This window comes from Corvus kubaryi, unplaced genomic scaffold, assembly GCF_017639235.1.
Source record: "Corvus kubaryi isolate FWS band 111438036 unplaced genomic scaffold, C.kubaryi_AGA036_p1.0 split3-37296, whole genome shotgun sequence".
In the NCBI taxonomy this organism is placed as follows: domain Eukaryota; kingdom Metazoa; phylum Chordata; class Aves; order Passeriformes; family Corvidae; genus Corvus; species Corvus kubaryi.
Window position 1 is genome coordinate 2,097,724 of NW_024582086.1, and position 15,099 is coordinate 2,112,822.

The following is a 15,099-nucleotide window of genomic DNA, read 5'->3' on the forward strand; positions in this document are numbered from 1 at the left end:
CGCATGCGCGGCGCGGCGCGGCGCTGGGGATAAAAGGGCGGCTGGGGCGGCGCGGGAGAAGCGCTGGGGCAGCGGGAGGCGAGGGAGGAAACCGAGACGAGCGCGGGGACGAAGCCCTTGGTTTCTTGCCTTTAAGCCACCGACCCTCCTTTCCCAGCCGTCGCCGCCATGGTGAAGACCGTGGGCAGCCTGGTGAGTCCGATGGGCGAGGCGGCCATGTCCTTTAGCCGTGAGAGGGGCGGGCGGCGGGATGAGCATCATTTCCCCGACGGGCGGGCGAACGGGGAGGGAGAGCTGCTGGGGGCAGCTAGGCAGTCAGGGGACTCTGCTTGGGCTGCCCTGGGCTCCCGAGAGGCCTTGGCCTGCGGGAGATGGCGGGTGAGAGCCGGTGTGCTGCCCGGGCAGGCGGAGCCTGCTTCAGCCATGCGGCGGGAACGGGGGAAACCGCGCGGAGGGCTCGGTCAGACCAGGGAGAGGGAACAAATAACTGCGCGACCTGAGACTTCGGGGAGTCGGAATGAGCAGGGAGGTGATGCAACTTCACATTATGACAGGTTGTTGCTCATCGCACTTTAAAGTCTTAAGGAAAAGGCTTCGTTTCTCAAGCGGGTAGCAGGGTACTACAGCGACAGGAGGAGAGGACACAGTCTTAAACTGCGTCGGGGGAGGTTTAGGCTGGACATTAGGAGGAATTTCTTTAAAGACAGGGTGATTAGACGTTGGAATGGGCTTTCCAGGGAGGTGGTGGAGTCACCGTCCCCGGAGATGTTTAAAGGACTGGACGTGGCACTTAGTGCTGTGGTCTGGTTGACAGTGTGGTGTTGGGTCACGTAGAGTCGGCGATCTCGGAGGTCTTTTCCAACCTAACGGATTTTGTGATACAGTACCCTAATTTAGCAGTCCCGATTTGCCTTACGTACTGCTAGTGTGTAGAGGACTAGACTGCTTTCTTGGAGTTTGGCCTAAGTTCTGTTGCCTTTCTGGGTAGGAGATAATGGAAAAATGAATCCATTTTTCTTGACTTGAATGGGACTGCTAGAGCCTATTACCCATACTTACATAGCAGGAGTTGCTGGCATAAGTAGTATTTCCCTTGTAATGCTGCTGTCTGACATATTCACTACGCTAATGCATCACATCACTTTTTGGATGATTCTGTGAATACAAACACATCTGTGGCTTTGAGGTACAGAATAGTAATAAGGCCTAGACCAACACATGGAGAATACCATGCTGCTGATGAAATAGCATGTGGTCTTGTGCACAGCAGCTGATGTGGTTGATAGACAACAATAGAGTATTTGTTAGCTGTAACTTAGGAACCCAAGTCTCAAAAAATGTTCTCCGTGCAAACTTAGCAAGCTTTTCACTTCAGGAAAAATCCTGTTTGGCTAGTCTCGCCTTTTGAACTTGAAATTTGGTGCAAGTGTCAGTTTGATCTCATTTTGAGGCATCTGCAAGTGACGCTGTGTGGCATCCTCTGAGGCCCCAAAAAACTCGCTCTACAAGGTCTTTAACAGGGCTTACAGTTGTTCATGTACTCTGAGTTAGACACGGGGGAGAAGTACTGACAAGATATTCTCAAGAGGTCAAAATAACAAAAAAGACTTTACTGGCAACTTTAGAAAATCAGAAAACTTTGGCAAAAGGTTTAGTGCAACATTCAGTCTACATAAAACACTTCTCAAAGCATTAACTTAGCCCATTCAACTTAGCAAACTCCAAGTCTGTTTGATTGCAGGTTACTCAAAAATTCTGAGAACAGGGAATTAGAAGAAGAAAAGGACAAAAAATATATAGAAAAGGGCACATATAGCTACTAACTCCTGGGTCCCAGAGGTGTTCAGCTGCTAGAAATTCCAATAGGAGGTAGGGTCAAGACATGTGCTAGCAGCATGTTCGACCTTAAATACCCCTCGCCTCCAGTGTGCCTGTGATTGGCAGCCACTGTGCGGCTGGGATACAGTGTCTTAAGGATATGGGGTGTGTGGGGCAGTGCACTGCCTCACCGGAGCAAGGCCTGACCTGCCCCTTCCCCCGCATATTTGCACTCCAAAATGTTTTGAGACCTCAGTCTCTCACACATTCAAGTTTGTTTTCTAGGCTGTGCTCTTCTACAGTCAGTTCACTTTATAAATGAAAAGCATGTCAGACTTCTCCCACTGGACCGCAAAAGTGTTGACATCTGATACATAAATATACAAACTAACACTTGTGACCCCAGCTCAAAAACCGGTGAATGCCAGAAGCTCCTTAAGAATGAAATGCCTTACCATTCAGGTCCTGGAGAGAGAATGGTGTGTGAATGCAACCTCAAACTGTTGTTCTGCTTTGCATCTTTTCCCCCTTCTCTGTTTGTGGTGGCACAGGAGGGGCAAACTTTTGGTGTAAGATTTGAGGGGTTTGTTACACACAGGAACAGATTACACATGGCAAGACAAACCTGGCTCTGAAGGAAGAGCCTGTTCTAAGTTAGCCAGGCTTCTACTATCCTCCTAGCTGTGAGCATTGATTAATAGTCTGCTTTAGTTAAAGCACTGTTAAAGCAGAATTTTGTTGCTCATCCATGGAGAGTGTGGACTCAACAGTCATGCTGACAACAGCATTTTAACATCAGTAACACCCAGAGTATTCAAGCACAGTGCAACTGGGATCTCTGGATTAATTCTGGTTTTCAGTAAAGCACATTTGTATTCTTTTCTGATACAAAGGGGAAAACCCATTCTTGCACTGTCTGCAAGGACTTCTATGAGTGAGACCTAGCTAGATATGCCCTTTCTCCCTACACATCTCTCCAGAAACAGACTCGCTTCTGAAGAATGGCTATTTTCAGGGTGCTTGACTGATCCCGCTGTAGTACCTGCTAGAGCACAGAAGGAGAAGTATTTTGGTTGGTTTGTAGTGGCCTTGAGATGAGTGACTAATGTAAGAGGGTTTGGCTGTGGGACATACTGCCTTTTATAGCAGAAGGTAATGGGGTATATAAACTTTAAAAGCTGGTGCTGTCAAAGCTTTTCTCTTCATTCTAGCTGCCTCTCTTGTTATTTGAGTTAAAGAAAATGCTGAAAAATTGCAGTTTCAGCTACAAGTGATAGTTTTAGAAGTGGTGTGTGCTAGGGAGCTCATGCAGTTGAACCTTTGGTCTGTTTATGCTAGCTTCTGTATTTAAAAAACCTCACTAAATTACATAGTAACCATTGGCAGTCAGGTGATGACTGGGCAAGTTCAAGGGTGACTTGATATGTGTTGAAAATAATGTTTACAACCAAACTTTAATCAAATCTGCCAGATAGTGTGGAGCTATCTTATCTATTGCTGAGAGCAGCAGACTCCTTTCAGCACCATCTGTGGCCAGCAGCCTCCTTTTTGAAGGAGGTACTGGGAACCTCTGAGGCACTAGAGGCTTTCATTATTAGACCTTCTTACTTGGCTCTTGGAAACAGATGCCTGCTACCAATGTGTTTGTTGAAGGTAGCATGCCCTTTTCTGCTGGGCAACAATAGAAGCAAAATTGACATCTTGTGTGTGTTCAGGGAGGTTGTAGTTAAATATTTAAGAAAAGAAAAAAAAAAAAAAAAAAAAACAAAAAAACCCAAAGAACAAACCAATAGTTACCAGCATGCTAGCTGAGGCTTCCCCCAGTGAGCTGTTACCTGAAGAAAATGTTCTTTAACAAAGCTGTAAGATCCTCTCAAAGTGTGACAAAATAGTCTTGTGATGGGAGGTTCTCCTTCTGGTAACAGATTTTTTTAGTTTTTTATATGAAAGCTTGTCACTTCACAGTTAACATGAAAGGCAACTAGTGAAGTCAGTTGGACAGGTCAAGCAGCTTGTTTTTTGTTTTGCTCCTGCTACTGTCTTCCGTCGTCCAGAGAAATTAAGCTCACTAGAAAAACTTTTGGAACTTCTTGCTAGTTCGATATTTTCTAACTTGCAGGGGTAACACCTTCAGACCCAGCATCTCTTTTAACTGTCCTACAGCAATTTTGGCTGATATTAGAGAGGGTTTACAGGGTAACACCTGATTTGTAGTCAGGACCAGGTCACCACTAGTGGTGAATGGTATGTGACCAGCTGTAATTACAATGCCGTTCCACTTTCCCTTTGTTCTAAGCAATAGCAAACCTGAGGTATGTAGCCATATGATTAAGACATTCCAGGGCTGGGCGTCCTTTTGCAGAATACAGTAATTATGTAGCTGGACAGGAGACTTACAGGTTAAAAGAGGATGGTCAAGCTGGCAGCTGCGGGAAGTGGAATCAATAGAGTGGTGATGTTACAGTGCAGAGGTCTGAGAAGCTATACCAAAAATCAATATTAGGATTTCAAGGCCAAAAGGAGTGAGGCTTGATTGAGGAACTTACACTATAAGTAAGTACAGGGAGGGAGCAGCAATCGTGGATTGCTGTGTAAAGGGACATTAAACTCTTGGTGGGAATGAGTGCAGGAATGCATACTATGTCAGTACAGGAGTAGGGGAAGGTAGGGAGACAGGAAAACTTAACTGTTCCCATCTCTTTCAGAATGAGAGTACGTGGTGTGCAGTGTTACAACAGATCTTGTATCAGAGTAGCTGTGATGTCCAAGATGCGAGGATAGAAAAACCAACATGGATGTGTATCTCTGAAGAGAGCTACGTGGGGAGGGAAAAAGTCTGTTAACAGGGAGATGTAAAGCTGAGTGTATTTGAAAGTTACAGGAAGCTGTGGAGACTTTCACATAGGATTATACATACATAAGAATGTTCATGCAGGATCTCTGCTTGCATGTTAAATAGACTCGTGTCCGGTTTGACTGTGTGCACTTTTGGCTCCTCACCTGCATGACATTCTTTAGCTTACTAGAGTCAAGTCTCAGTTTATTGTGGCTGATTGTAGAAGCTGGTATGAATTAGTTAACTCCTCCTGCACTGCAAAACCAACCCCTGTGTACATCTGGTAAGTAACCACACTCCTTTCAGTCAGCTGTTGCTGACAGGACTCCAGTGCTTTGCTCTCTTAAGCTGGGGGGACTAAAGCAGCTATCTTTTGAAGTTTATACTAACAGTTCTCCTGAAGCTTGATTGCCAAGAAAACGAAGTTGAAAATCATTGAAGTGGCTTGTACTTTCTTTGATAGTGTCAGGAAGTAGGTGGCCAGCACTTTCTGCTTCTGCCTGAGATATTTGTTAGCCTTTTGCTAGCATGCAAGTATTTATTGCTTTTAATGTCTTTCAGTTCTATCAAAGCATTCACTTTTTGACCAGCAAAAATGAGTAATGGCATGTAAGAATGTTTAGTTCCAAGGAATATTGTCCACAGATGATTGGTGTGACTAAGTGTAACACACAGATTTGACGACTCTGAATAAGTATTGGGTGTTTATTTGTGTAGTCTGTATGTATAGCATTGCTTTGGCTAGTGATGTCAAATGTGGGTTCACTTGGCAAAATAACTATCCTATGAGGTTGCTTTCAAAAACATGCTTTAGAGTAAAACACACAATATCATTTTAATGTTAGCTATTGACTGGAAAAGTCACCAAAGTGGAGGACTGTACAAAGGTTTGTTTCTGTCCTTTTCAAGTTCTGCAAAGGAAGGTCTGTCCCAGAAGAAAGTAAGTCTTGCTACCAATCCAGAAATGAGATCTGGATTATGAAAAACAGTAAGGATCACATTTAGGGGACAACACAGAGCTGGCAGAGTTGAGCATCATAACTAGAGAATTTCTAGCTTGTTCCCACAATTCAGTGAGTTAGACTGACTGAGCATTTTGGCTGTTTTCTAATTGGAGAGTCATAAGACACTGACTGCTGCTAACACCAATGAAAGCAATTCATATTGAAGCACTTACATGATGGTACAAATAACCCAGTTAAGTGTTTAAGAGCTGCCATAATGATTAGTGTGTTAGGTCTGAGAGCAAGCCATCATTGGGATTAGTCTTATTTAGGAAAGGAGGGGGGAATCATTAATGTGTTCAATATTTTTTTTTTTTGTAGGTTGAATTTGAGGCAGAACTGAAATCTGCTGGTGAGAAGCTTATAGTAGTTGATTTCTCTGCCACATGGTGTGGACCATGCAAAATGATCAAGCCCTTTTTCCATGTAAGTAGTTTTTCTGGGTTTATTTCTGCATTAAACTGTATATAAATGTTTGTGTTGCTTGACAATAACATGGAGGAAAATTCCTTTTGCCTTATGTGATTGCCATCATTTCCTGGAAAAAGAAGTTGCAGAAGTATCTGTTTTTAAGACTACCAAGTAAAATAGACTGACCTTTGATATAGCTGGGAACTAATATAAGGTTTAGCTTTTGTCCTGGTGCTTAAATGTATTTCAGGTCTGCAGAGACCTGCCAGTTGCATTGCTTCAAGCAGTAGGATACAGAGAGGAAACAATGCTTACCCTTCTGTAAACAGTTAATGTAACTTCTCCAGCTGTGTTTAGGTGGCCATGTTATCTCCTGATAAAGTAGGAGAAACAGTAGCGTCTTTTGGTGATCAGCTAAAGGCTGCAAGAGAAGGCCTTCCACCTATGTCTTGGGATATGTGGGTCCTTGTGGGAAGAACAGATTTCCACAGACTCTTCCAGAAACAGTCTGGAGCAGAATAGAAAATTTTTGCTGTGGTAGTAAAATAGCTGCTTTAAGATAATAAAGCATGTATCACTAGCAGTTTAAGCAGCACCAGCCTTTCAATTTATATGAATGCATCTTTTCAGGAAGCTTTCCTGGAACATTGCAACTGCATAGTTATTTTTATTTCTTTCTAGAGTTTGTGTGAGAAGTATGGTGATGTGGTGTTCATAGAGATCGATGTGGATGATGCCCAGGTAAGCTGTGGGGTGGTGCTGAGGGAAGACAGCTAAGGACTTCCACACAAGTGACAGAGACTTCTCTTCAAAATGTCTTCACACACACTAAAAACGGGAATTTACTTCAACTTAAAATTGAAACATAGGGATTTAGCTGGAAAGAATGATTTTTTTTTTTTTTTTTTTTTTTTTTTTTGGAGAATACCTGAACAGAACAAACTGCCTTGGTTATCAGCACCCTTGAAGTCCTATGGCATGTGTCAGATAACTTGGGAGCACTGACCCTTTACTTTAGGAGGGAGCATTAGTCTAAGGTCTTAAGCTGCTTTGATGCAATCTTCATTAAACCTAATGGTTCACAACCTACTGATCTGTCTGGTGTCTCCACTGCTCTTGGCACTGTTTTGTCTTTCATTAAAAATGAAATTAGGTCTTGAATTAAGTGCAATAAAATGTCTGCGGTATTGCAGTTTCAGCATTGCCAAATAGGTACTTGAAAAATGTTACATGGAAGCCCAAGAGTTGCCATAGGGCTCTTGTGTCCTACAAACAGACCTCTGTTTTGATGCAGAGGTTTTTTCCAAACACAGAGTACAGGTTAAGATTAAGGTTATTGCATGAACTAAATGTTGAAGAGGGGATCTTTAAGGCTTACTTCAGGGAGATGTTAATACTGCACTGGTTTTGCTAGTGGTGGACAAGCAAAGTGCTTTTTACTTTATCTTGAGCAGCAGTGACTTTGCTCTGTCACCTAAACAGAAGTCAGCTAGAGTGGGTTCTAAATTCAACATCCTTGAGAATATACCCAGTTGAAAAATTGTTCTTTTGTCTCTTCCAGGATGTCGCTTCACACTGTGATGTGAAGTGCATGCCAACGTTCCAGTTCTACAAGAACGGAAAGAAGGTAGGCTCTGCTTTTTTGGAACTGGAGCAGGCAAGCTAAACACTTCAAAGAAGATTGGGAGTGTTGGACTACTTAGTCTGCCTTCCCTTGATTATGTCTCTGTGGCACCACTAGCATTAAGGCACTCCTGAGAGCAAGCAAGTTCATCTTAGTACCGCAGCAAATGTAACCAGCAGTTAACTGGTGATGCAAACTGTTGTTCACAGGTAGTGAACTGAGTTAGTTACAGGTGAATCTTACAGGCTGAGCTTCATGAGAGATAGCGGGGTGAGATGTCAGTGTTAAGACTGCTGGTCTATCTGCCTAGCACCCTGCTCTTTACTTGGTCAGTGTTTGTCATCTGGATGCAGCTTGTGTTCAAGCAGAGACATGACTATAGGTGCCTGTGGAATCCCACCCAAGCAGAAGTCTCTAACCTGGTTGAGGTTATATACAACAAACAACTGTTTAGCTTATTTCACACAGAGGCTGTATAATCTTTGAAGTGAAGGTCAGGTCCCTGTTAAAGGACTGAACAGACCTCTTGTGTCTGCACTGCCAAGAGATGGTTGAGATGGGACGCAGATTGTGCTCTGACAGCACAGTGGGCTGCCTGTGCAGGGCAGTTTGACTAGCTCTGTGCCTGAACTTCCTGAGCTGCATGTGTTGTCTTAGGCTTTTAGTTTGCCGAGCAAGCTGAAGGTAGGCTTTTCTAAAGGAAAACAGTGCTTGGATGTAAGTTTCATGGCTGAAGGGGATGGAATTATACCCTGTATAGTTGAGTGTCACATGTAGGGTGGCTTTCAGTTCAGTATGGGGTCAGTCTGAACCTTTGACAGTTCTGTTAGGGTAAACTTACACAACTTTGTGATGTTATTGGAAGAATTGTGATTACAGTATGACAGTCAATGTGTTGCTTTTTATATCAAGCAAGAAGTTTCATGGCCTGTAGTGTAGTCTGCTCTGTACCTTGTACCCCTGTAGATACAGGAAGACAGAGCTGCTGGTTTTGAGACAGCGGAAGAATGTTGCCTCTATCATTTTTCCCTGTAAGTTGCAAAAAGAACAGTTCTCACAGGAGAAGCCAGGTGCAGGGGTAGGTCATTTGGAACAGTCCTTCCAGAATTTGATTGGTAGGGTCCTGAGCAAGCCAAGGTGACTTTTAAGCTGCCTCTGATATGTGGGGACCTTCAGAGTCTCTTTAAGCCTCTTTGAGTCTTCCACAATCTTGATTCAGGATCAATGGTAGTCTGGAAGTGAATTTTGATAGTATTTTGTTTCGCATGAGTTGTGTGGGAAATAAATACATGGATATCTGCAAAATACTCCGTTTTGAGGATGGGAAAAATTTTAGGTTTTAGCAGAATTGAATAGGTGCATATGTGACTGGATGCTATGCAACTAATGTTAAGAAGCATTGAATGCAAGAGTTCTAAAAATCAATCTCTCTTTACAGGTGCAGGAGTTCTCCGGGGCCAATAAAGAGAAGCTGGAAGAGACCATTAAAAGTCTAGTCTAATTTCCAGCCATGAAGACATTGAAGCATGACTGCTTTGGCTAAATTACAGGCTGTAACTTTTCTACTTAAAAAAAAAAAAAAAACCAACAACTAAACAAGCTAGCTAGATTAAGTGGTGCAAACTATCTTCTTGGTCCATGTATATGAGTACAATAAAGTATAAAGTCTTCACTTTTGGATATTGCTGTGTGTTTAACAAAAATGTTAAGAATTCTATGTCAGGTGGGTGTCAGATTTTGCTGTGTTAAAGGAGTACTGTCTGGATACAAAGACTTGTCAAAGGCAACCTCATCTATTGTTGACATGGGATAGCCATGATGGTTGCTTTAGGAGAAGTCTGCTGCCACCTTACTCAGATGGTAGTCACCAGGCTATAATCTGGTTTAAAAACACAGAAAGGGGAGTTGGAGAAAAGATGGTGATCACTGGGTAGGATAGTTCTTTCTTTTGTTAAAAGACTTTTTAGACTTCAAAGCTAAGACTTGTCCTTCCAGGGCATAATACCAATCCTACCATGGAAGTGCAAGGTAGAACTTGGACTTGCTGCCTTTTTGCCTTTTCAGTTCTTCCTTGTCATTGGCATGTGTACCTTCTGGTTCTATTAGTAACAAAGTGTGTTTAGTCTGAGTTGGGCTGCTTGGTTCCTAGGCAATAGTCTGGAGCAAATGACTGAAGAAGTGAAACTTGTAGTGTCTTAAGGTCAAGAGAATTTATATTTATATACTCTTGTAATTTTCACTTGATTGCACTGTTGCACTTTTAAAACATACTTGACACTGTGTTGGACAGTAAACTGGACTCTGTGGTCCTCCAATCCTGAATCAGGCTGCCTAGATGAATGCTGGCCTGCCAGCCTTTTTATACCTGCCATTCACCTACTCTTGGCACTGTTACAAAGAACAGTGTTTTTTCCACTGTGTCAAAATGGCTTCCTTGCTGGCTTCGATGTTGTCCTGTATAAGAACTCAGCAAAGAAGGGAGCAGGGCTGTACCTAGCAGTGGGTACAGCTTAGTGAGCTGTGCTGCTCACAGAGTATCACTCATGGAAAAGCTAGACTTCCTGCTGCATATGCACACAATGGGGAATGAGTGAGCCTCTTGTCTTTGTGGTAGGGAACTCACCCATGACTCAGCCTTACACTCACTTCACAAGCATGCATGAATTTCTTCATGGCTCTGGAGGACTGGGGGCCTTGAACAGCTTAATTTATATGTTCCCAATTTGAAACAAGATTTTTCTAGTCCAAGAAGTGGCCACACCCTTTTCTTGAGGATGAGCCATCAAGGTTCTTCTTGGATGTAAGTTCTGAGTTGTGATTATTCAATGAGAAGAACATGGGAAATATTTTCCATGTAGCTCTGGCTATTAGACTAAGAGAAATGCAGCTGTGTGTTTGAACTGTTCAAAGGTAAATGGGAAACCACTGCCCCAAGTGCTGCCATGGACAGACTCGTGAGGAGAGAATAAAATGAAGCTGTAGCAAGAATGCATTATTAACATCACACCATCTGCAAACAAGCATTGCTTTTGGAAGCAGATTCTGTGTGGCCTATTTCTGGGCAGTAACTGTAAGAAAGATTTTAAAAATTCCTGCTGAAAGTTCCAGATGAAGTTCAGTAAGATGCCCCGGCATCCCACATCATCCTTAAGAAATAATACTAAACTGTGCTGCAACATCCAGTGTTTCTGCTGAGGTGAGGCCAGATGAGGTTGTTGCCTGTTACAGCAGGGAAAAGGTGCAGTCAGTGGTGCATTGCTGCTTGTGTGCTGAGTTTAACACATAGTTTACTTTTTTAATAAGATGTTACTCTGCAGTAGCCTTGGACAATCCAGGTGACGGTGACTGGAAATTCAAGTCATGATTGGGAAGACCAGAATAGCTGGAATACCTCTTGTGCTGAAGCAAGGGGTGCAAAGCAGTTCTTAAATGGGCAGCGAGTTCAGCTTCTGTGCCATCGTATCTTCCCTCCCAAGAACTGGTATATAGGCACACTGTGGTGAATATAACTTACACAGCCTAATTTGAAAGATGTTCTTTAAGGCTTGGCTCTTTGGGGAAAATGCAGTGGGGATCTCCATGTTAGGTAAACATTCCCTTTAAAGGAAACAACACATGTTCCTCAAATGCAGTTATACCAGAATCTGACTGTTTGTAGTTGGTCCTTGTCATTACAGGTCATGGAAGCCTATGCTTTGTTTTGGTTATGTGTAAGGAGCCTCCATTCCTAGAGCAAAAGTGCCCCTACTGGGACAAGAGAACCCTAGTTCAGGATGGGAACTGGCTTGAGTCTTTCAACAGGCAAGGACAGGGTCTTTCGGTCTTTAACAAGCCTAGGTACAGCAAATAAGCATTTTCTTCTAAATGGAATGGGCATGAGTATCCTTGCTAAAGCCTAGGGCTTTAGCCATATGCCCTCCCACATGGGAATTAAGTAATGATACTTTGTAGAGAGCTCAGTGGGTGCATTTTTTGCTTGTTTTTTGTGTGAAGGTGTGAGGCCAGCATTGCTATGTGCCAGGCAGTAGCACAGCATTCACGCTTTCATTAAACTCTGTGGTCTGCTGCTTGCATGAACAGAATTGGCTGCTTTGATCCAGTGACCTGAAAATACGCCTTTAAGAGAGGTGGTAGATGGCCAACTGACTTGAGTGTTTGGTAAACTTGATGTACATGGCAGAGAAAAAACAACATAGAAAGGTTTCTTCTGGGAATAAGGGTTTCAGGAAGAAGCTCTCCCATCAGGCAGTGACTGCAGTCTCTGTCATTTGGCTGTGAAATAGCTGGGATCTATGCCTTGCTGTCAAACAAGAAAAGCAAGATGTTTTTGTCTGCAGGCCTGTTACATAGCCTCCTTATAATGGGCTGGCCAACAGGAAGAGAAGTACTTCCTTGAGTACAGCAATTAAAACACATAGCTGGAATAATTAGGTTTAATGAGAGAGGACTAACATGAAAGGAAGAGCCAGGGGGTCACAGTGAGTGGATAAGTGAACTGTGCATGATCAAATTGCAGTGGAATAGTGAGACTCCTTACTTTCATCCAGGGGTTCTGAAAAGGCTCTTGTGCACTTGGGGAAGTTATGTCATGTATGTGGGGTGCTTAATCACCCATATGTCTCTTCGATCTCTTGCAGCAGTCAACTGAGCTAGCCATCTGCTTTCCATTCTTTCCTTGACCTGAATAAGTTAGACTTTGATTCCCCTCTGGAACGATTCCAGTAAGAGTATTTGTAATAATTTTAATGTTTAATTTCTTAACTATTCAAAACTAGCTGGATCTACCAAACTAAAAAATTACTTACATTGTTTTACCGATGCCAACAAACTGTGGCATAGCCGCTCCTCTGGATTGAGCTCCATTGACATGCAGCTTTCAGCCACCCAAGGAATTGGCTGGAGGAACATGCTGTTGAAATCCTTGCTGGATTAATGCTGTTGTGCTGGTCCCTCACCCTTGGTGAGGGGTGGGAGAGTCTGACCAGGTGAAGGTGTCTTACAAGATGCTTTTTCTCATGTACTCTTGTTCCTTTCTCCCTGCCGCTATAGTTTAGCACTTTTATTTAAACTCAGGTATCACAGAGGGCTTGGCTTTGGTCATTGTTTAAATCCCTTTTGGAGTTGGCTGTCACCGGCTCTGTCTGATGTAGTGGCAGCTTCTCGTCCTCACCAGAAGCCACCCCTGCAACATCCCCAGTACCAAAACTGGGGAGATGGAACTAGATGAGTTTGAGAAACTTGTAAAAATCTTAAGGAGATGTTGGGGAAGGATATCCACCTGAAATGCAGTTCTTCCTCCTCTGGAGAGAGGAAGCTGAGATGGTCCAGGCTGGCAGACAGACAAGGTAAGGAAGGCATGGGAGCTGCCCAAAGTCCCATCTCTAGCTGCAGCTGACAAACACAAGCTTGTGAGATGCAAATTGCCACAAGGTGGCCACGGCTGTCTGTGGGTTTTATACATGTGTGTATACACAGGCAGGCTCTGGGAATGCCTTGTGCTTGTACCTCTCTGGCAGTGCGGGGGTGATGGTAGTACCTCTAGGTAATGGGCTAGAGGGAAATGCATGGGGGAAGGTGGGCTCCTACTATCCTCGCGGCACCATCTGCCTGGCTTACAGGAATTGGAGCATTTGTCATGGACGTGACAGAGGTATAAACAGACTCTAGGGGGCGGTGAAGCCAGGCATTAGGTCCAAAGGCACAGAAGAAGGAAGAATTTTAGACCAGGCTTGGGTCATTTCCCCTCTACTTGAGTAAGTACACATTTGCTCAGGGAGACAATGAAATCTGGTATTTCACCTTTCTTTGTTTCTAGTTCCTCTGAGAGGGGCACCTCGGGGAGAGCAAGGACCCACACCATGAACAGTACTCACAGCTGTGAAGCCTGCTGATAATGGAAACACAGTGGTTTTAGCACCACTTAGCAGGATTGCTCCAGAGGCTTTCAGCTTCCTGGAAGGCTGAGCCCACACTGAGCTAGTGATAACGGGCTGAGGATAGGGACAGGAGGTGTCTCTCTGCACTGCAGGTAATGGCCAGCAGCAAGCTAACCTGTCTGGAGCCGACGGTGTGAGATGAGCAATTAAAGTAAGGGGTCATGGGAGCAAGATAAAAGCCAAGGATCCGAGCTATGGCTTGCTTGCTTCAGTACAGGCAGATGTGGTGACAAGTTTAAGGTTGGATTTGATCCAGCTGGGGAATAGATCTCACATAAGAATGAATACTGTGGCTGGGTGATAGTGTCTCATGACCCCTCCTGTAGGCACCGACCCTGGGGGGACCATGAGAGAAGCTCATCAGGCAGTAATGCATTCCAGGGATAGTTCCCTGATTTCAACAAACCACAGCCTTCTGTAACAATTCCCAGTGCTTCCTGAGGCTGCCTTTGGTGTAGCAGGCCATGGTGAACTCCTCAAGGAGGGTACCCACTGTGTCCTGAGCTCAGACAAGTTACTGCCACCAGCCCCAGCTTGACATTGCTTAGGAACAGGACACAAAAGTTGCATATTTACTAGCCTGGAATAACTCTAAGTCTAGAGACTGCTTCATTTTGCACAGGCAAGCATAAGGTGTTAAGCAGTTAAACCACTACTCTAGAAATAATGATATGTATAAATGAAGATCTATTTAGCCAACAAATGATGAAGCCTGCAGCTGTTTACATTTAAGATTAAATAAACTCTTCCTCTTGCTCTCATATATTACATCCTCCATTAACTGGGATAATAAAGTCTCAAGAATCCCACTGCCACCCTACTTGTGAAGTGTAACTTATGTAGGGGCACAAACATGGTCATGTGGACTGGAGAAAAGGAGCACAAAAAGACCAGATATGATTATCAGCACAGCCACGGCTGCAAGGTGATTGAAGAATGGCCCCTGTGCCCTGTGCAGAGCTGACACCCTTTCCACCTTTGCAGACGCATGCAATAGAGAACTGCTGTAGTGCTGAGGAGGACCAAGCCCTTGCACAACTTCTGACAGCCAGTGGGACCACCAGGACCTCACCCCTTCCCAGAAAGCCTTTAAGCTTAGCTGCAGAGTGATAATGTTAGAGGAGGGGGAGCCTGGCACATGGCATTTGCCACCCACCAGCCCTGTGCAGCTGTCCAAGGACAGGCTGGACTGCCTGCATGGTACTACCCCATGCTCTGCCCCTAAAAAGACATAGAGCCATGTACTGGCAGAAAAGCCTCTCCCAGCAACACATCTCAGCATCTTTGTTCTAGGCTGTGCATTGGCACCTTGTTAACTTCATTACCCTGGTTGTACTCAAAGGATTAGCTTGCTTCACTAGCAGGGGGAAACAGAGAGACTTTCATCCTACCTTGTGTCACTGCCACAAGGAAAAAACCCAAAATTTTTAATAACTCCTTTTTATTTTCAACATGTGGAAAAATCCAGGT

General features: G+C 44.0%; 1 protein-coding gene across 1 annotated transcript; it reads left to right on the top strand.

Moving 5' to 3' along the window:
- Positions 1 to 9,365, top strand: TXN (thioredoxin). The gene is made up of 5 exons (XM_042015333.1): positions 1 to 192; positions 5,980 to 6,084; positions 6,751 to 6,810; positions 7,631 to 7,696; positions 9,132 to 9,365. The coding sequence occupies exons 1-5, from the start codon at positions 169 to 171 to the stop codon at positions 9,192 to 9,194; spliced, it is 318 nt and encodes a 105-aa protein (XP_041871267.1). The 5' UTR covers positions 1 to 168; the 3' UTR covers positions 9,195 to 9,365.
- Positions 9,366 to 15,099: the final 5,734 nt, after the last annotated feature.

Coding starts and splice junctions, on each gene's coding strand:
- TXN (XM_042015333.1), top strand. CDS start 169: ATGGTGAAGACCGTGGGCAGCCTG. Junction 193..5,979: donor TGAAGACCGTGGGCAGCCTG/GTGAGTCCGATG, acceptor TTTTTTTTGTAG/GTTGAATTTGAGGCAGAACT. Junction 6,811..7,630: donor TCGATGTGGATGATGCCCAG/GTAAGCTGTGGG, acceptor TGTCTCTTCCAG/GATGTCGCTTCACACTGTGA.